This window comes from Mobula birostris, chromosome X (assembly GCF_030028105.1).
Source record: "Mobula birostris isolate sMobBir1 chromosome X, sMobBir1.hap1, whole genome shotgun sequence".
NCBI classification, from domain to species: Eukaryota; Metazoa; Chordata; class Chondrichthyes; order Myliobatiformes; family Myliobatidae; genus Mobula; species Mobula birostris.
In genome coordinates this window covers 11,938,040-11,964,281 of record NC_092402.1, presented here as the reverse complement: position 1 = coordinate 11,964,281, position 26,242 = coordinate 11,938,040, and the positions used below count along the sequence as shown (strand labels likewise).

At 54.5% G+C, this 26,242-nt stretch overlaps 1 protein-coding gene across 1 annotated transcript in view; it reads left to right on the top strand.

The window, feature by feature from the left end:
• Positions 1 to 26,242, top strand: part of igf2bp1 (insulin-like growth factor 2 mRNA binding protein 1) — a 250,578-nt gene that overhangs the window by 35,609 nt on the left and 188,727 nt on the right. The window contains exon 4 of the mRNA XM_072249785.1: positions 4,068 to 4,202. Within this exon, the coding sequence (XP_072105886.1) occupies positions 4,068 to 4,202 (135 nt within the window). The remainder of the gene's footprint in view (positions 1 to 4,067; positions 4,203 to 26,242) is intronic.

The window sequence follows — 26,242 nt, the reverse complement described above, 5'->3', positions numbered from 1 at the left end:
GAGGCTGTGTCCTCTGATCCTAGATTCGCTCACTATAGGAAACATCCTCTTCACATCCAGTCTGTCTTGGCCTTTCAATATTTGGTCCATTTCAATGAGGTTCCACATCCCCCTGTCATTCTCTAAACTCCAGTGACTACAGGCCCAGAGCCATCAAATGCTCCTCATACATTAACCAGTTCATTCCCAGGGTCATTTTCGAGAACCTCCTCTGGACCCTCTCCAATGCCAGCACGTCCTTTCTTAGATACGGGCCCAAGACATCCAAGGATACACATTGAATAGAAACCTCAGGCAAGTCAGCAGAGGGGGTGGTGTTGCTTCTTGGTAAAAAATCAAATCAAATCATTAGAAAGAGGTGACAATGGTTGGAAGGTGTAGAATTGTTGTGGGTAGAGCTAAGGGACTGCAAGGATGAAAAGACCCTGATGGGAGTTGTATACAGACCCCCAAACAGTAGGAAAGATGTGGTCTACAAATGATAATGGGAGATAGAAAATGCATGCCAAAAGGGCATTGTTAACAACAGTCATGGGGGATTTCAATATGCAGGTGGAGTGGGAAAATCAGGTTGGTGCTGATTTTTGAGGGGAATTCTCTTGAATGCCTATGAGATGGCTTTTTCTAGCAGCTCATGGTTGAGCCCACTAGGGGATGAAGCGTTCTGGATTGGGTGTTGTGCAATGAACCAGGATTGATTAGAGAGCTTTAGCTAAAAGAACCCTTGGGAGTCAGTTATCACTGTTTCGTATGGCAGGTGTTTACCTCTTCACACTTCTAACCGTTTTTTGTCAAGCCTCTCCTCCAGCTCGTGGCCGCATTGACGGACCATAGCAAAGCTGTGTCGGATCCTGGTGAGAGGGCATGTTTGGACCAGGTGGAGGACGTCCTGGGTTGGGGCGCCACAGGGGCAAGCTGGGGGTTTGTCGGGCACCCTATTGGTGTAGTGTTGGCACTGTTTTGGCATGTCAACGTCTGAGTCTATTTGTGGCTGTCCAACTCTTCCTGGTAGCTGTAGTAAAGCCCGGGAGGAGCAAGATGATCAGATCTCTGCCTGGGTGCATCTTGGTGTGCTTTTATTGTTGCCATTCAGTGTGCTCGTCACAGGAGTTGCAGAAAGGTTTTTGGGATTTGGGTCGGGAAGTTGAAGGAGCATTTTCAATGAGTTTATGAGCTGGAATGTTGTTGGGCATATCTTGGATATGCTTGTAGAATTTTGCTGAAACTGCTCTTCCACAGATCTCCAGGAATGCAATTCCGCTCATTGTTGGGAGCCATTGGACAGGTGCGGATTTTAGGGCTCCTGGGATGATTCTAATAGAAGTATGAGCTGTGAATTAATGATGGGTACGCAATATTCGGCGACTGAGAAACATAGTGCTAGTCTAGATACTTGTAGGACTGACTGTTTCGCACCCCATTTGGTTCCTGCTATCTTCCTGATCGTGACCATTCTGGATTTCAGTTTCTTTGCAACATTTTGATGGTGGATCTTGTATGAGAGAGTTCAACCTAGTGTGACTGACTCCCAAGTACTCTGGGTGTGGATCATTGGGTAGCTGTTTGTTATTTAGTTTGGTCATAATATGATGAATTCCCAGAAATTTGAGGAGAAGCTGAAGTCAGATGTATCAATATTACAGTGGAGTAAAAGGAATTACAGAGGCATGAGCGAGGAGCTGGCTAAAATTGATTGGAAAAGAACACTGGCAGGGATGATGGCAGAAAAGCAGTGGCTGGAATTTCTGGAAGCAACTTGGAAGGTACAGTACATATACATTCCAAAGAGAAAGAATTATTCTAAAGGGAAGATGATGCAACCATGGCTAACAAGAGAGGTCAAAGCCAGCATAACAGCCAAAAAGAGGGCATAAAATAGAGCAAAGATTAGTAGGAAGTTATTGGCTTGGGAAGCTTTTAAAACCCAACAGAAGGCAACTAAAAAAAGTCATTAAGATAAAGATGGAATACTAAAATAAGCTAGCCAATAATATTAAAGAGAAAACCAAAAGATTCTTCTGACACTTAAAGTGTAAAAGGGAGGCCAGAGTGGATATTGGACACTGGAAAATGATGCTGGAGAGGTCGTGATGGGGGTTATGGCTATAACGGGTGAACTGAGTAAGTACTTTTCATTAGTCTTCACTGTGGAAGACGCTAGCTGTATGGTGAAGTTCCAGGTCTCAGGGGTCATGAAGTGTGTGACATTAATATTGCTATGGAGAAGGTTCTTGGGAAGCTGAAAGGTCAGATGGTGGATAAGTCAACTGGGAAGATGGTGTACACTCCAGGCTTCTGAAAGACATAGCTGAAGAGATTGTGGAAGCGTTAGTAATGATCTTTCAAGAAACACTGGATTCAGGAAAGGTTGCAGAAGACTGGAAAATTACAAATGTGACTCCACTCTTCAAGAAGGGAGAATGGCAGAAGAAAGGAATTATATGCCAGTTAGTCTGATCTCAGTGGTTGGGAAGATGTTGAAGTCGATTGTTAAGGATGTGGTTTCCGGTTACTTGGAGACACATGATAAAATAGGCCGTAGTCATCATGGTTTCCTCAAGGGAAAATCTTGCCTGACAAATCTGTTGGAATTCTTTGAAGAAATAACAAGCAGGGTAGTCAAAGGAGAATCTGTTGATGTTGTATACTTGGATTTTCAGAAGGCCTTCAACAAGGTGCCACACATGAGGCTGCTTAACAAGCTATGAGCCTGTGGTATTACAGGAAAGATTCTAGCATGGATAAAACAGTGGCTTACTGGCAGGAGGCAAGAATGGGAATAAAGGGAGCCTTTTCTGGTTGGCTGCCAGTGACTAGCGGTGTTCCACAGGGGTCTGTGTTGGGACCAATTCCTTTTATGTTACATGTCAATGATTTGGATGATGGAATTGATGGCTTTGTTGCAAAGTTTGCAGATGATATGCAGATAGGTGGATGGGCAGGTAGTTTTGAGTAAGTAGAGAGGCTACAGAAAGATTTAGACAGATAGGGAGAAAAAGAAATGTCAGATGGAGTACAGTGTTGGGAAGGGTATGGTCATGCACGTTGGTAGAAGAAATGATGGGGTTGATTATTTTCTAAATGGAGAGTAAATTCAAAAATCTGAGCTGCAAAGGGACTTGGGAATCTCTGTGCCGGATTAAAGGTTGATTTGTAGGTTGGGTCTGTGGTGAGGAAGGCAAATGCGATATGAACTTTCATTTCAAGAGGACTGGAATATAAAAACAAGGATGTAATGTTGAGGCTTTATAAACCATCGGTGAGGCCTCATGGAGTGTTGTGAGCAGCTTTGGGCCCCTTACCTGAGAAACGACACACTGACATTGGAGAGGGTTCAAAGGAGGTTCATGAAAATGATTCTGGGATGGAAAGGCCAATCATATGAGGAGTGTTTTATGACTCTGGGCCTGTATTCACTGGAATTCAGAAGAATAAGGGGGGACCAAATTGAAACCTATCAAATGGTAAAAGGCCTCGACAGAGTGAATGTGGAAAGGATATTTGCGGCCTGTGGAGGACAGGACATTGGGTACATTTAAGGCAGAGGTTGAGAGATTCATGACTGGTCAGGGCGTGAAAGGCTACGGAGAGAAAGCAGGAGACTGGGGCTGAGAGGAAAATTGGATCAGCCATGATGAAACGGCGGAGCAGACTTCATGGGTCAAATGGCCAAATTCTGATCCTGTATCTCATGGTCTTATGGTCAGAAACTACTCACAATACTCACCAAAGCCCAAAAAAGACACAGAGGTATATACTTGCTCTTATATTCTCCACCTCTGGAAATGAATGCAAACTAAGGACTAAAATCTTCAGATAAAGTGTCATGCAGATAATCAATGAAGTTCAAGTTCAAACAATGGGAAACCGTGAGACCAAGAGCCATCTGGGAGCATTGGCGCTCAGCTCAATGGTCTGATACAAGATGGACTGAGGGGTGAAAGGTGCAGAGGCAGTTTGCCGTGAGAAGGAGTTACAAAACCGCGGTGGTCCTGGGAGGGAGGAGAAAGTGGAGGCAGGACTCCAGGAGGGCAGACATCATGATTCAGGCTAGTGTCTTTGTGCAGGATCGACGTTCATCGAAAGGAGAATGCAGGCGCAGCGGAGAAACCAATCAGCATCCACTCGACGGCAGAGGGCTGCTCAGCGGCCTGCAGGATGATCCTCGACATCATGCACCAGGAGGCACAGGCGATCAAAATGTAGGTAACCAGCCGTTGTGCTGGAGAGACCGTCACGGCAGGTTACAGAAGTCTGCCCCTGTCCAACTGGATGAAAGTACACACTCACTGTAATACTGACACACCCAACACCCCTCACTGGAACACTGACACACCCCACACCCCTCACTGGAACACTGACACACCCCACACCCCTCACTGGAACACTGATACACCCCACACCCCTCACTGTGACACCGACACACCCCACACCTCTCATTGTGAACACTGACACACTTCACACCCCACACTGTGACACTGACACACCCCACACCCCTCACTGGAACACTGACACACCCCACACCCCTCACTGGAACACTGACACACCTCACACCCCTCACTGTGACACTGATACACCCCACACCCCTCACTGTGACACTGACACACCCCACACCCCTCACTGTGACACCGATACACCCCACACCCCTCACTGTGACACTGACACACCCCACACCCCTCACTGTGACACTGATACACCCCACACCCCTCACTGTAACACTGACACACCCCACACCCCTCACTGTGACACCGACACACCCCACACCTCTCATTGTGACACTGACACACCCCACACCCCTCACCGTGACACCGACACACCCCACAATCCACAGTGTGACACTGACACACCCCACACCCCTCACTGTAATACTGACACACCCCAGACCCCTCACTGTAACACTGACACACCCCACACCCCTCACTGAGACACTGACACACCCCACACCCCTCAGTGTGACACCGACACACCCCACACCCCTCACTGTGACACTGAAACACCCCACACCCATCACTGTAACACTGACACACCCCACACCCCTCACTGTGACACCGAAACACCCCACACCCCTAACTGTGACACTGACACACCCCACACCCTCACTGTAACACCGACACACCCCACACCCCTGACTGCGACACTGACACACCCCTCACCACTCACTGTGACACCGACACACCCCACACCCCTCACTGTGACACCGACACACCCCACACACTCACTGTGACACCGACACACCCCACACCCCTCCCTGTCACACTGACACACCCCACATCCCTCACTGTAACACTGACACACCCCACACCCTCACTGTGACACCGACACACCCCACACCCCTCACTGTGACACTGACACACACCACACCCTCACTGTGACACTGACACACCCCACACCCCTCACTGTAACACTGACACAGCCCACACACCTCACTGTAACACCGACACACCCCACACCCCACACTGTGACACCAACACACCCCACACCTCTCATTGTAACACTGACACACCCCACACCCCTCACTGTGACACCGATACACCCCACACCCCTCACTGTGACACTGACACACCCCACACCCCTCACTGTGACACTGATACACCCCACACCCCTCACTGTAACACTGACACACCCCACACCCCTCACTGTGACACCGACACACCCCACACCTCTCATTGTGACACTGACACACCCCACACCCCTCACCGTGACACCGACACACCCCACAATCCACAGTGTGACACTGACACACCCCACACCCCTCACTGTAATACTGACACACCCCAGACCCCTCACTGTAACACTGACACACCCCACACCCCTCACTGAGACACTGACACACCCCACACCCCTCAGTGTGACACCGACACACCCCACACCCCTCACTGTGACACTGAAACACCCCACACCCATCACTGTAACACTGACACACCCCACACCCCTCACTGTGACACCGAAACACCCCACACCCCTAACTGTGACACTGACACACCCCACACCCTCACTGTAACACCGACACACCCCACACCCCTGACTGCGACACTGACACACCCCTCACCACTCACTGTGACACCGACACACCCCACACCCCTCACTGTGACACCGACACACCCCACACACTCACTGTGACACCGACACACCCCACACCCCTCACTTTCACACTGACACACCCCACACCCCTCACTGTAACACTGACACACCCCACACCCTCACTGTGACACCGACACACCCCACACCCCTCACTGTGACACTGACACACACCACACCCTCACTGTGACAACGACACACCCCACACCCCTCACTGTAACACTGACACAGCCCACACACCTCACTGTAACACCGACACACCCCACACCCCACACTGTGACACCAACACACCCCACACCTCTCATTGTAACACTGACACACCCCACACCCCTCACTGTGACACCAACACACCCCACACCCCTCACTGTGACACCGACACAACCCACAACCCCTGACTGTGACACTGACACACCCCACACCCCTCAATGTGACACCGACACACCCCACACCCTCACTGTGACACCGACACACCCCACACCCCTCACTGTAACACTGACACACCCCACACCCCTCACTGTGACACCGACACACCCCAATCCAGCACTGTAACACTGACACAATCCACACCCCTCACAGTGACACCGACACACCCCACACCCTTCACAGTGACACTGACACACCCCACAACCCTCACAGTGACACCGACACACCCTACACCCCTCACTGTGACACTGACACACCCCACACCCCTCACTGTGACACTGACACATCCCAGACCCCTCACTGTAACACTGACACACCCCACACCCCTCACTGTGATACTGACACACCCCACACCCCTCACTGAAATACTGACACACCCCTCACCCCTCACTGTGACACCGACACACCCCACACCTCTCACTGTGACACGCACACACCCCACACCCCTCACTGTAACACTGACACACCCCACACCCCTCACTGTGATACTGACACACCCCACACCCCTCACTGAAATACTGACACACCCCTCACCCCTCACTGTGACACCGACACACCTCACACCCTCACTGTAACACTAAAACACCCCTCACCACTCACTGTGACACCGACACACCCCACACCCCTCACTGTGACACTGAAACACCCCACACCCCTCACTGTAACACTGACACACCCCACACCCTTTCAGTGTAACACTGACACACCCCACACCCCTCACTGTAACACTGACGCACCCCACACCCCTCACTGTGACACTGACACACCCCACACCCCTCACTGAAATACTGACACACCCCTCACCCCTCACTGTGACACCGACACACCTCACACCCTCACTGTAACACTAAAACACCCCTCACCACTCACTGTGACACCGACACACCCCACACCCCTCACTGTGACACTAACACAGGCCACACCCCTCACTGTAACACTGACACAACCCACACCCTCACTGTAACACTGACACACCCCACACCCTCACTGTAACACTGACGCACCCCACACCCCTCACTGTGACACTGACACATCCCAGACCCCTCACTGTAACACTGACACACCCCACATCCCTCACTGTAACACTGACACACCCCACACCCCTCACTGTGACACCGACACACCCCACACCCCTCACTGTGACACTGAAACACCCCACACCCCTCACTGTCACACTCACACACCCCACACCCCTCACTGTAACACTGACACACCCCACACCCCTCACTGTGACACTGACACATCCCAGACCCCTCACTGTAACACTGACACACCCCACACCCCTCATTGTGACACCGACACACCTCACACCCTCACTGTAACACTAAAACACCCCTCACCACTCACTGTGACACCGACACACCCCACACCCCTCACTGTGACACTGAAACACCCCACACCCCTCACTGTAACACTGACACACCCCACACCCCTCACTGTGACACTAACACAGGCCACACCCCTCACTGTAACACTGACACAACCCACACCCCTCACTGTAACACTGACACACCTCACACCCCTCACTGTAACACTGACACACCTCACACCCTCACTGTGACACTGACACATCCCAGACCCCTCACTGTGATACTGACACACCCCACACCCCTCACTGAAATACTGACACACCCCTCACCCCTCACTGTGACACCGACACACCTCACACCCTCACTGTAACACTAAAACACCCCTCACCACTCACTGTGACACCGACACACCCCACACCCCTCACTGTGACACTGAAACACCCCACACCCCTCACTGTAACACTGACACACCCCACACCCCTCACTGTGACACTAACACAGGCCACACCCCTCACTGTAACACTGACACAACCCACACCCCTCACTGTAACACTGACACACCTCACACCCCTCACTGTAACACTGACGCACCCCACACCCCTCACTGTGACACTGACACATCCCAGACCCCTCACTGTGACACTGACACATCCCAGACCCCTCACTGTGACACTGACACACCCCACATCCCTCACTGTAACACTGACACACCCCACACCCCTCACTGTGACACTGACACATCCCAGACCCCTCACTGTAACACTGACACACCCCACACCCCTCACTGTGACACCGACACACCTCACACCCTCACTGTAACACTAAAACACCCCTCACCACTCACTGTGACACCGACACACCCCACACCCCTCACTGTGACACTGAAACACCCCACACCCCTCACTGTCACACTGACACACCCCACACCCCTCACTGTGACACCGACACACCTCACACCCTCACTGTAACACTAAAACACCCCTCACCACTCACTGTGACACCGACACACCCCACACCCATCACTGTGACACTGACACACCCCACATCCCTCACTGTAACACTGACGCACCCCACACCCCTCACTGTGACACTGACACATCCCAGACCCCTCACTGTGACACTGACACACCCCACACCCCTCACTGTCACACTCACACACCCCACACCCCTCACTGTAACACTGACACACCCCACACCCCTCACTGTGACACCGACACACCCCAATCCAGCACTGTAACACAGACACACCCCACACCCCTCACTGGAACACTGACACACCCCACACCCCTCACTGGAACACTGACACACCCCACACCACTCACTGTGACACCGACACACCCCAATCCAGCACTGTAACACTGACACAATCCACACCCCTCACAGTGACACCGACACACCCCACACCCTTCACAGTGACACTGACACGCCCCACACCCCTCACAGTGACACCGACACACCCTACACCCCTCACTGTGACACTGACACACCCCACACCCCTCACTGTGACACTGACACATCCCAGACCCCTCACTGTAACACTGACACACCCCACACCCCTCACTGTGATACTGACACACCCCACACCCCTCACTGAAATACTGACACACCCCTCACCCCTCACTGTGACACCGACACACCCCACACCTCTCACTGTGACACGCACACACCCCACACCCCTCACTGTAACACTGACACACCCCACACCCCTCACTGTGATACTGACACACCCCACACCCCTCACTGAAATACTGACACACCCCTCACCCCTCACTGTGACACCGACACACCTCACACCCTCACTGTAACACTAAAACACTCCTCACCACTCACTGTGACACCGACACACCCCACACCCCTCACTGTGACACTGAAACACCCAACACCCCTCACTGTAACACTGACACACCCCACACCCCTCACTGTGACACTAACACAGGCCACACCCCTCACTGTAACACTGACACAACCCACACCCCTCAATGTAACACTGACACACCTCACACCCCTCACTGTAACACCGACACACCCCACACCCCTCACTGTGACACCGACACACCCCACACCCCTCACTGTGACACTGAAACACCCCACACCCCTCACTGTCACACTCACACACCCCACACCCCTCACTGTAACACTGACACACCCCACATCCCTCACTGTAACACTGACACACCCCACACCCCTCACTGGAACACTGACACACCCCACACCCCTCACTGTAACACTGACAAACGCCACACCACTCACTGTAACACTGACACACCCCACACCCCTCACTGTAACACTGAGACACCCCACACCCCTCACTGTGACACTGACACACCCCACACCCCTCACTGGAACACTGACACACACCACACTCCTCACTGTGACACTGACACACCCCACACCCTCACTGTGACAATGACAAACCCCACACCCCTCACTGTAACACTGACACACACCACACTCCTCACTGTGACACTGACACACCCCACACCCTCACTGTGACACTGACACACACCACACCCCTCACTGTGACACTGACACACCCCGCACCCCTCACTGTAACACTGAGACACACCACACCCCTCACTGGAACACCAACACACCACACACCCCTCACTGTAACACTGACACACCTCACACTCCTTACTGTAACACTGACACACCCCAGACCCCTCACTGTAACACTGACACAACCAACAACCCTCACTGTAACACTGACACACCCCAGACCCCTCACCGTAACACTGACACACCCCACACCCTCACTGTAACACTGACACCCACCACACCCCGCACTGCAACACTGACACACTCCACACCCCTCACTGTGACACTGACACACCCCACACCCTCACTGTGATACTGACACACCCCACACCACTCACTGTCACACTGACACACCCCATACCCCTCACTGTGACACAGACACACCCCACACCCCTCACTGTAACACTGACACACCCTACACCCCTCACTGTAACAATGACACACCCCTCACCTCTCACTGTAACACTGACACACCCCATACCCCTCACTGTGACACAGACACACCCCACACCCCTCACTGTAACACTGACACACCCTACACCCCTCACTGTAACAATGACACACCCCTCACCTCTCACTGTAACACTGACACACCCCACACCCCTCACTGTGACACTGACACACCCCACACCCTCACTGTGACACCGACACACCCCACACCCGTCACTGTGACACCAACACACCCCTCACCCATCACTGTGACACTGACACCGTCCACACCCCTCACTGTGACGCTGACACACCCCACACCCCTCAGTGTGACACTGATACACCCCTCACCCCTCACTGTAACACTGACACACCCCACACCCCTCACTGTGACACTGACACACCCCACACCCCTCACTGAAATACTGACACACCCCTCACCCCTCACTGTGACACCGACACACCCCACACCCCTCACTGTGACACTGAAACACCCCACACCCCTCACTGTAACACTGTCACACCCCACACCCCTCACTGTGACACTGACATACCACACACCCTCACTGTGACACCCACACACCCCACACCCTCACTGTGACACTAACACAGGCCACACCCCTCACTGTAACACTGACACACCCCACACCCCTCACTGTCACACTGACACAACCCACACCCCTCACTGTAACACTGACACACCTCACACCCCTCACTGTAACACTGACGCACCCCACAGCCCTCACTGTGACACTGACACATCCCAGACCCCTCACTGTAACACTGACACACCCCACACCCCTCACTGTAACACTGACACACCCCACATCCCTCACTGTAACAGTGACACACCCCACACCCCTCACTGTGACACTGACACATCCCAGACCCCTCACTGTAACACTGACACACCCCTCACATCTCGCTGTGATACTGACCCACGCCAAACCCCTCACTGAAACAGTAACACACCCCACACCCCTCACTGTAACACCAACACAACCCACAGCCTCACTATAACACTGACACACACCACACCCCTCACTGTGACACCGACACACCCACACCCCTCACTGTAACACTTACACACCGCACACCCCTCACTATAACACTGACACACACCACACCCCTCACTATGACACCGATACACCCACACACTCACTGTGACACCGACACACCCCACACCTCTCACTGTGACACAGATACTCCCGTGACCCCTCACTGGGATACCGACACACCTGAAACTCCACAGTGTAACACTGACGCACACCACACCCCTCAGTATTACACCGACACACCCACACCCGCACTGTAACACTGACACACCCCACACCCCTCACTGTGACACTGACAAACCCCACACCCCTCACTGTGACACGGACACACTCCATACCCCTCACTGTGACACTGACACACCCCACACCCCTCACTGTGACACCAATACACCCCACACCCCTCATTATACGATGACACACTACACACCCCTCACTGTGTCACTGACACACACCACACCCCGCACGGGAACACCGACACACCCCACACCCCTCACTGTAACACTGAGACGCCCCACATCCTCACAGTAACACTGACACGCCCCTCACCCATCACTGCGACAGTGACGCACCCACCACCCCTCACTGTAACACCGAAACACCTCACACCACTCACTGTAACACTGACACCCTCCGCACCCTCACTGTAACACCGACATACCCCACAAAACTCACTGTAACATTGACACACCCCACATTCCTCACTGTGACACCGACACACCCCACACCCTCACTGTAACACTGACACATCCCACACCCCTCACTGTAACACTGACACACCCCACAACCCCCACACCCCTCACTGTAACACTGACACATCCCACACCCCTCACTATAACACTGACACACCCCACACCCTCACTGCAAGACCGAAACACCCCACACCCCTCACTGTAACACTGACACACCCCACACCCCTCACTGTGACACCGACACACCCCACACCCCTCACTGTAACACTGACACACCCCACACCGCTCACTGTGACACTGACACACCCCACACCCTTTCAGTGTAACACCGACACACCCCACACCCCTCACTGTGACACCGACACACCCCACACCCCTCAGTGTAACACCGACACACCCCACACCCTCACTGTGACACCGACACACCCCACACCCCTCACTGTAACACTGATACACTACACACCCTCACTGTGACACCGACACACTCCACACCCCTCACTGTAACACTGATACACTACACACCCCTCTGTGTGACACTGATAAACCCCACACCCTCACTGTAACACCAACACATCTCTCACCGTTACACCAACACACCCCACACCCCTCACTGTAAAACCGAAACACCCCACACCCCTCACTGTAACACTGACACACCCCTCACATCTCGCTGTGATACTGACCCACGCCAAACCCCTCACTGAAACAGTAACACACCCCACACCCCTCACTGTAACACCAACACAACCCACAGCCTCACTATAACACTGACACACACCACACCCCTCACTGTGACACCGACACACCCACACCCCTCACTGTAACACTTACACACCGCACACCCCTCACTATAACACTGACACACACCACACCCCTCACTATGACACCGATACACCCACACACTCACTGTGACACCGACACACCCCACACCTCTCACTGTGACACAGATACTCCCCTGACCCCTCACTGGGATACCGACACACCTGAAACTCCACAGTGTAACACTGACGCACACCACACCCCTCAGTATTACACCGACACACCCACACCCGCACTGTAACACTGACACACCCCACACCCCTCACTGTGACACTGACAAACCCCACACCCCTCACTGTGACACGGACACACCCCACACCCCTCACTGTGACACCAATACACCCCACACCCCTCATTATACGATGACACACTACACACCCCTCACTGTGTCACTGACACACACCACACCCCGCACGGGAACACCGACACACCCCACACCCCTCACTGTAACACTGAGACGCCCCACATCCTCACAGTAACACTGACACGCCCCTCACCCATCACTGCGACAGTGACGCACCCCCCACCCCTCACTGTAACACCGAAACACCTCACACCACTCACTGTAACACTGACACCCTCCACACCCTCACTGTAACACCGACATACCCCACAAAACTCACTGTAACATTGACACACCCCACATTCCTCACTGTGACACCGACACACCCCACACCCTCACTGTAACACTGACACATCCCACACCCCTCACTGTAACACTGACACACCCCACAACCCCCACACCCCTCACTGTAACACTGACACATCCCACAACCCCCACACCCCTCACTGTAACACTGACACATCCCACACCCCTCACTATAACACTGACACACCCCACACCCTCACTGCAAGACCGAAACACCCCACACCCCTCACTGTAACACTGACACACCCCACACCCCTCACTGTGACACCGACACACCCCACACCCCTCACTGTAACACTGACACACCCCACACCGCTCACTGTGACACTGACACACCCCACACCCTTTCAGTGTAACACCGACACACCCCACACCCCTCACTGTGACACCGACACACCCCACACCCCTCAGTGTAACACCGACACACCCCACACCCTCACTGTGACACCGACACACCCCACACCCCTCACTGTAACACTGATACACTACACACCCTCACTGTGACACCGACACACCCCACACCCCTCACTGTAACACTGACACACTCCACACCCCTCACTGTAACACTGATACACTACACACCCCTCACTGTAACACTTACACACCGCACACCCCTCACTATAACACTGACACACACCACACCCCTCACTATGACACCGATACACCCACACACTCACTGTGACACCGACACACCCCACACCTCTCACTGTAACACTGACACACCCCACACCCCTCACTGTGACACTGACACACCCCACACCCTCACTGTAACAATGACACACCCCTCACCTCTCACTGTAACACTGACACACCCCACACCCCTCACTGTGACACTGACACACCCCACACCCTCACTGTGACACCGACACACCCCACACCCGTCACTGTGACACCAACACACCCCTCACCCATCACTGTGACACTGACACCGTCCACACCCCTCACTGTGACGCTGACACACCCCACACCCCTCAGTGTGACACTGATACACCCCTCACCCCTCACTGTAACACTGACACACCCCACACCCCTCACTGTGACACTGACACACCCCACACCCCTCACTGAAATACTGACACACCCCTCACCCCTCACTGTGACACCGACACACCCCACACCCCTCACTGTGACACTGAAACACCCCACACCCCTCACTGTAACACTGTCACACCCCACACCCCTCACTGTGACACTGACATACCACACACCCTCACTGTGACACCCACACACCCCACACCCTCACTGTGACACTAACACAGGCCACACCCCTCACTGTAACACTGACACACCCCACACCCCTCACTGTCACACTGACACAACCCACACCCCTCACTGTAACACTGACACACCTCACACCCCTCACTGTAACACTGACGCACCCCACAGCCCTCACTGTGACACTGACACATCCCAGACCCCTCACTGTAACACTGACACACCCCACACCCCTCACTGTAACACTGACACACCCCACATCCCTCACTGTAACAGTGACACACCCCACACCCCTCACTGTGACACTGACACATCCCAGACCCCTCACTGTAACACTGACACACCCCTCACATCTCGCTGTGATACTGACCCACGCCAAACCCCTCACTGAAACAGTAACACACCCCACACCCCTCACTGTAACACCAACACAACCCACAGCCTCACTATAACACTGACACACACCACACCCCTCACTGTGACACCGACACACCCACACCCCTCACTGTAACACTTACACACCGCACACCCCTCACTATAACACTGACACACACCACACCCCTCACTATGACACCGATACACCCACACACTCACTGTGACACCGACACACCCCACACCTCTCACTGTGACACAGATACTCCCGTGACCCCTCACTGGGATACCGACACACCTGAAACTCCACAGTGTAACACTGACGCACACCACACCCCTCAGTATTACACCGACACACCCACACCCGCACTGTAACACTGACACACCCCACACCCCTCACTGTGACACTGACAAACCCGACACCCCTCACTGTGACACGGACACACTCCATACCCCTCACTGTGACACTGACACACCCCACACCCCTCACTGTGACACCAATACACCCCACACCCCTCATTATACGATGACACACTACACACCCCTCACTGTGTCACTGACACACACCACACCCCGCACGGGAACACCGACACACCCCACACCCCTCACTGTAACACTGAGACGCCCCACATCCTCACAGTAACACTGACACGCCCCTCACCCATCACTGCGACAGTGACGCACCCACCACCCCTCACTGTAACACCGAAACACCTCACACCACTCACTGTAACACTGACACCCTCCGCACCCTCACTGTAACACCGACATACCCCACAAAACTCACTGTAACATTGACACACCCCACATTCCTCACTGTGACACCGACACACCCCACACCCTCACTGTAACACTGACACATCCCACACCCCTCACTGTAACACTGACACACCCCACAACCCCCACACCCCTCACTGTAACACTGACACATCCCACAACCCCCACACCCCTCACTGTAACACTGACACATCCCACACCCCTCACTATAACACTGACACACCCCACACCCTCACTGCAAGACCGAAACACCCCACACCCCTCACTGTAACACTGACACACCCCACACCCCTCACTGTGACACCGACACACCCCACACCCCTCACTGTAACACTGACACACCCCACACCGCTCACTGTGACACTGACACACCCCACACCCTTTCAGTGTAACACCGACACACCCCACACCCCTCACTGTGACACCGACACACCCCACACCCCTCAGTGTAACACCGACACACCCCACACCCTCACTGTGACACCGACACACCCCACACCCCTCACTGTAACACTGATACACTACACACCCTCACTGTGACACCGACACACCCCACACCCCTCACTGTAACACCGACACACTCCACACCCCTCACTGTAACACTGATACACTACACACCCCTCTGTGTGACACTGATAAACCCCACACCCTCACTGTAACACCAACACATCTCTCACCGTTACACCAACACACCCCACACCCCTCACTGTAAAACCGAAACACCCCACACCCCTCACTGTAACACTGACACACCCCTCACATCTCGCTGTGATACTGACCCACGCCAAACCCCTCACTGAAACAGTAACACACCCCACACCCCTCACTGTAACACCAACACAACCCACAGCCTCACTATAACACTGACACACACCACACCCCTCACTGTGACACCGACACACCCACACCCCTCACTGTAACACTTACACACCGCACACCCCTCACTATAACACTGACACACACCACACCCCTCACTATGACACCGATACACCCACACACTCACTGTGACACCGACACACCCCACACCTCTCACTGTGACACAGATACTCCCCTGACCCCTCACTGGGATACCGACACACCTGAAACTCCACAGTGTAACACTGACGCACACCACACCCCTCAGTATTACACCGACACACCCACACCCGCACTGTAACACTGACACACCCCACACCCCGCACTGTGACACTGACAAACCCCACACCCCTCACTGTGACACGGACACACCCCACACCCCTCACTGTGACACTGATACACCCCACACCCTCACTGTAACACTGACACATCCCACACCCCTCACTGTAACACTGACACACCCCACAACCCCCACACCCCTCACTGTAACACCGAAACACCTCACACCACTCACTGTAACACTGACACCCTCCACACCCTCACTGTAACACCGACATACCCCACAAAACTCACTGTAACATTGACACACCCCACATTCCTCACTGTGACACCGACACACCCCACACCCTCACTGTAACACTGACACATCCCACACCCCTCACTGTAACACTGACACACCCCACAACCCCCACACCCTCACTGTAACACTGACACATCCCACAACCCCCACACCCCTCACTGTAACACTGACACATCCCACACCCCTCACTATAACACTGACACACCCCACACCCTCACTGCAAGACCGAAACACCCCACACCCCTCACTGTAACACTGACACACCCCACACCCCTCACTGTAACACTGACACACCCCACACCCCTCATTGTGATACCGACACACCCCACACGCCTCAGTATAATACTGACACACCCCACACCCCTCACTGTAACACTGGTACACCCCACACCCCTCACTGTAACACCGACACACACCACACCCTCACTGTGACTCTGGCACACCCCACACCCCTCACTGTAACACTGACACACCCCACACCCCTCACTGTGACACTGACACACCCCAGACCCCTCCCTGTAACACCGACACACCCCACACCCCTCACTGTGGCACCGACACACCCCACACACCTCACTGTAACACTGACACACCCCACATCCTCACTGTAACACCTAAACACCCCACACCCCTCACTGTGACACCGACACACACCACACCCCTCACTGTAACACCGAAACACCCCACACCCCTCACTGTGACACCAACACACCCCACACCCCTCACTGTAACACTGACACATCCCACACCCCTCACTGTGACACTGACATACCCCACACCCTCACTTTTACACCAAAACACCCCACACCCCTCACTGTAACACTGACCCACCCCACACCCCTCACGGTGACTCTGATACACCCCACACCCCTAATTATGACACACAATCCCCTCACCCCTCATTCTGACACCGACTCATTCCCCAACCATAAGTGTAAGACTGACACACCCCACACCCCTCACTGTGACACCAACACACCCTTCACCCCTCACTGTAACACTGACACCCTCCACACCCTCACTGTAACACCGACATACCCCACACCCCTCACTGTGACACCGACACACCCCACACCCCTCACTGTGACACTGATACACCCCACACCCTCACTGTAACACTGACACATCCCACACCCCTCACTGTAACACTGACACACCCCACAACCCCCACACCCCTCACTGTAACACCGAAACACCTCACACCACTCACTGTAACACTGACACCCTCCACACCCTCACTGTAACACCGACATACCCCACAAAACTCACTGTAACATTGACACACCCCACATTCCTCACTGTGACACCGACACACCCCACACCCCTCACTGTGACACTGAAACACCCCACACCCCTCACTGTAACACTGACGCACCCCACACCCCTCACTGTGACACTGACACATCCCAGACCCCTCACTGTGACACTGACACACCCCACACCCCTCACTGTGACACCGACACACCCCACACCTCTCACTGTGACACTGAAACACCCCACACCCCTCACTGTCACACTCACACACCCCACACCCCTCACTGGAACACTGACACACCCCACACCCCTCACTGGAACACTGACACACACCACACCACTCACTGTGACACCGACACACCCCAATCCAGCACTGTAACACTGACACAATCCACACCCCTCACAGTGACACCGACACACCCCACACCCTTCACAGTGACACTGACACACCCCACACCCCTCACAGTGACACCGACACACCCTACACCCCTCACTGTGACACTGACACACCCCACACCCCTCACTGTGACACTGACACATCCCAGACCCCTCACTGTAACACTGACACACCCCACACCCCTCACTGTGATACTGACACACCCCACACCCCTCACTGAAATACTGACACACCTCTCACCCCTCACTGTGACACCGACACACCCCACACCTCTCACTGTGACACGCACACACCCCACACCCCTCACTGTAACACTGACACACCCCACACCCCTCACTGTGATACTGACACACCCCACACCCCTCACTGAAATACTGACACACCCCTCACCCCTCACTGTGACACCGACACACCTCACACCCTCACTGTAACACTAAAACACCCCTCACCACTCACTGTGACACCGACACACCCCACACCCCTCACTGTGACACTGAAACACCCCACACCCCTCACTGTAACACTGACACACCCCACACCCCTCACTGTAATACTGACACACCCCACACCCTTCACTGTGACACCCACACACCCCACACCCCTCACTGTGACACTAACACAGGCCACACCCCTCACTGTAACACTGACACAACCCACACCCCTCAATGTAACACTGACACACCTCACACCCCTCACTGTAACACTGACGCACCCCACACCCCTCACTGTGACACTGACACATCCCAGACCCCTCACTGTAACACTGACACACCCCACATCCCTCACTGTAACACCGACACACCCCACACCCCTCACTGTGACACCGAAACACCCCACACCCCTCACTGTGACACTGAAACACCCCACACCCCTCACTGTCACACTCACACACCCCACACCCCTCACTGTAACACTGACACACCCCACATCCCTCACTGTAACACTGACACACCCCACACCCCTCACTGGAACACTGACACACCCCACACCCCTCACTGTAACACTGACACACGCCACACCACTCACTGTAACACTGACACACCCCACACCCCTCACTGGAACACTGACACACCGCTCACCCCTCACTGTGACAATGACAAACCCCACACCCCTCACTGTAACACTGACACACACCACACTCCTCACTGTGACACTGACACACCCCACACCCTCACTGTGACACTGACACACACCACACCCCTCACTGTGCCACTGACACACCCCGCACCCCTCACTGTAACACTGAGACACACCACACCCCTCACTGGAACACCAACACACCACACACCCCTCACTGTAACACTGACACACCTCACACTCCTCACTGTAACACTGACACACCCCAGACCCCTCACTGTAACACTGACACAACCAACAACCCTCACTGTAACACTGACACACCCCTGACCCCTCACCGTAACACTGACACACCCCACACCCTCACTGTAACACTGACACCCACCACACCCCGCACTGCAACACTGACACACTCCACACCCCTCACTGTGACACTGACACACCCCACACCCTCACTGTGATACTGACACACCCCACACCACTCACTGTCACACTGACACACCCCATACCCCTCACTGTGACACAGACACACCCCACACCCCTCACTGTAACACTGACACACCCTACACCCCTCACTGTAACAATGACACACCCCTCACCTCTCACTGTAACACTGACACACCCCACACCCCTCACTGTGACACTGACACACCCCACACCCTCACTGTGACACCGACACACCCCACACCCGTCACTGTGACACCAACACACCCCTCACCCCTCACTGTGACACCGACACACCCCACACCCCTCACTGTGACACCGACACACCCCACACCCCTCACTGTGACACCGACACACCCCACACCCTCACTGTAACACTGACACACCCCACACCCCTTACTGTAACACTGACACACCCCACACCCCTCACTGTAACACTGACACTGTCCACACCCCTCACTGTAACACTGACACACCTCTCACCCCTCACTGTGATACCGACACACCACAAACCCCTCACTGTGACACTGACACACCCCTCACCCTCACTGTAACACCGACACACCCCACACCCCTCACTGTGACACCGACACACTCCACACCCCTCACTGTGACACTGACACACCCCACACCCGTCACTGTGACACTGACACACCCCACACCCCTCACTGTAACACTGACGCAGCCCACATCCCTCACTGTGACACCGACAAACCCCTCACCCCTCACTGTGACACTGACACACTCCACACCCTCACTGTCATACTGACACACCCCTCACCCATCACTGTAACTCTGACACACCCCACACCCCTCACGGTGACACTGACACACCCCTCACCCCTCACTGTAACACCGACACACCGCACACCGCTCACTGTGACACTGACACTCCCAACACCCCTCATGGTGACTCTGATACACCCCACACCCCTAATTATGACACAGACACTCCCCTCACCCCTCATTCTGACACCGACACATTCCACAACCATCAGTGTAAGACTGACACACCCCACACCCCTCACTGTGACACTGACACACCCCACACCCCTCACTGTGAAACAGAAACACCCCACACCTCTCACTGTAACACTGACACACCCCACACCCCTCACTGTGACACTGACACACCCCACACCCTCACTGTGACACTGACACACCCGACACTCTCACTGTGACACGGACACACCCCACACACCACACTGTGACACTGACACACCCCATACCCCTCACTGTAACACTGACACACACCACACACCTCACTGTAACACTGACACACCCCACACCCCTCACTGTAACACTGACACACCCCACACCCCTCACTGTCACACTGACACATCCCACACCCCTCACTGTGACACTGACACACCCGACACTCTCACTGTGATACTGACACACCCCACACCACTCACTGTCACACTGACACACCCCATACCCCTCACTGTGACACAGACACACCCCACACCCCTCACTGTAACACTGACACACCCTACACCCCTCACTGTAACAATGACACACCCCTCACCTCTCACTGTAACACTGACACACCCCACACCCCTCACTGTGACACTGACACACCCCACACCCTCACTGTGACACCGACACACCCCACACCCGTCACTGTGACACCAACACACCCCTCACCCCTCACTGTGACACCGACACACCCCACACCCCTCACTGTGACACCGACACACCCCACACCCCTCACTGTGACACCGACACACCCCACACCCTCACTGTAACACTGACACACCCCACACCCCTTACTGTAACACTGACACACCCCACACCCCTCACTGTAACACTGACACTGTCCACACCCCTCACTGTAACACTGACACACCTCTCACCCCTCACTGTGATACCGACACACCACAAACCCCTCACTGTGACACTGACACACCCCTCACCCTCACTGTAACACCGACACACCCCACACCCCTCACTGTGACACCGACACACTCCACACCCCTCACTGTGACACTGACACACCCCACACCCGTCACTGTGACACTGACACACCCCACACCCCTCACTGTAACACTGACGCAGCCCACATCCCTCACTGTGACACCGACAAACCCCTCACCCCTCACTGTGACACTGACACACTCCACACCCTCACTGTCATACTGACACACCCCTCACCCATCACTGTAACTCTGACACACCCCACACCCCTCACGGTGACACTGACACACCCCTCACCCCTCACTGTAACACCGACACACCGCACACCGCTCACTGTGACACTGACACTCCCAACACCCCTCATGGTGACTCTGATACACCCCACACCCCTAATTATGACACAGACACTCCCCTCACCCCTCATTCTGACACCGACACATTCCACAACCATCAGTGTAAGACTGACACACCCCACACCCCTCACTGTGACACTGACACACCCCACACCCCTCACTGTGAAACAGAAACACCCCACACCTCTCACTGTAACACTGACACACCCCACACCCCTCACTGTGACACTGACACACCCCACACCCTCACTGTGACACGGACACACTCCACACCCCTCACTGTAAGACTGACACACCCCACAACCCCTCACTGTAACACTGAATCTCCCGACATCCCTCACTGTGACACCAACACACACCACACTCCTCATTGTGACACCGACACACCCCACAACCCTCAGTGTAATAGTGACACACCCCCCACCCCTCACTGTAACACTGGTACACCCCACACCCCTCACTGTGACACTGACACACCCCACACCCCTCACGGTGACACTGATACACACCACACCCCTACTTGTGACACAGACACTCCCCACACCCCTCACTGTGACACCAACACAGCCCACACACCTCAGTGTAACACTGACACACCCGACACTCTCACTGTGACATGGACACACCCCACACACCACACTGTGACACTGACACACCTCGCACCCCTCACAGTGACACCGACAGACCCCACACCCCTCACTGTAACACTGACACACCCAACACTCCTCAGTGTAACACTGACACATCACACACATATCACTGTGACACTGACACAGACTACACCCCTCACTGTATCACTGACACACACCACACCCCTCACTGTACACTGACACACTCCACACACCTCACTGTGACACCAACACACCCTTCACCCCTCACTGTAACACCAAAACACCTCACACACCTCACTGTAACACTGACACACCCCACACCCCTCACTGTAACACCGACACACCCCACACCCCTCACTGTAACACTGATACCCTCCACACCCTCAGTGTAACACCGACATACCCCACAAACCTCACTGTGACACTGACACACCCCACACCCCTCACTGTGACATCGACAACCCCACACCCCTCACTGTAACACTGGTACACCCCACACCCCTCACTGTATCACTGACACATACCACACCCCTCACTGTGACACCCACACACCCCACACCCCTCACTGTGACACCGACACACCCCACACCCCTCACTGTAACACTGGTACACCCCACACCCCTCACTGTATCACTGACACACCCCACACCCCTCACTGTGACACTGACACCCTGCACACCCTCACTGTAAAACTGACACACCCCACACCCCTCACTGTGACACTGACACACCCCACACCCTCACTGTGACACTGACACACCCCACACCCCTCACTGTGACACCCAAACAACCCACACCCCTCACTGTAACACTGACACACCCCACACCCTCACTGTAACACCAAAACACCCCACACCCCTCACTATAACACTGACACACCCCACACCCTCACTGTAACACTGACACACCCCACACCCCTCACTGTAACACTGACACACCCCACACCCCTCACTGTAACACTGAAACACCCCTCACCACTCACTGTAACACTGACACACCCCACACCCCTCACTGTAACACCGATACACCCCACACCCCTCACTGTGACACCCACACACCCCACACCCCTCACTGTGACACTGATACACCCCACACCCATCACTGTGACACCGACACCCTGCACACCCTCACTGTAAAACTGACACACCCCACACCCCTCACTGTGACACTGACACACCCCACACCCCTCACTGTGACACCCAAACACCCCACACCCCTCACTGTAACACTGACACACCCCACACCCCTCACTGTGACACTGACATACCCCACACCCTCACTTTTACACCAAAACACCCCACACCCCTCACTGTATCACTGACCCACCCCACACCCCTCACGGTGACTCTGATACACCCCACACCCCTAATTATGACACAGACACTCCCCTTACCCCTCATTCTGACACCGACACATTCCCCAACCATAAGTGTAAGACTGACACACCCCACACCCCTCACTGTGACACCATCACACCCCACAAACCTCACTGTGAACCAGAAACACCCCACACCTCTCACTGTAACACTGACACACCCCACACCCCTCACTGTGACACTGACACACCCCACACTCTCACTGTAACACTGAATCTCCCGACATCCCTCACTGTCACACCAACACACACCACACCCCTCACTGTGACACCGACACACCCCACAACCCTCAGTGTAATAGTGACGCACCCCACACTCCTCACTGTAACACTGGTACACCCCACACCCCTCACAGTGACACTGATACACGCCACACCCCTCACTGTGACACTAACACAGCCCACACACCTCAGTGTAACACTGACACACCCGACACTCTCACTGTGACATGGACACACCCCACACACCACACTGTGAGACTGACACACCCCGCACCCCTCACTGTAACACTGACACACCCAACACTCCTCAGTGTAACACTGACACATCACACACATATCACTGTTACACTGACACACCCCACACCCCTCACTGTACACTGATACACTCCACACACCTCACTGTGACACCAACACACCCTTCACCCCTCACTGTAACACCAAAACACCTCACACCCCTCACTGTAACACTGACACCCTCCACACCCTCACTGTAACACCGACATACCCCACACCCCTCACTGTGACACCGACACACCCCACACCCCTCACTGTAACACGGACACACTCCACACCCCTCACTGTAACACTGACACACCCCACACCCCTCACTGTGACACCGACACACGCCACACCCCTCACTGTGACACTGAGACGCCCCACACTCTCACTGTAACACTGACACACCCCTCACCCCTCACTGTGACACTGACACCCTGCACACCCTCACTGTAAAACCGAAACACCCCATACCCCTCACTGTAATACTGAAACACCCCACACCCCTCACTGTAACAGTGACACAC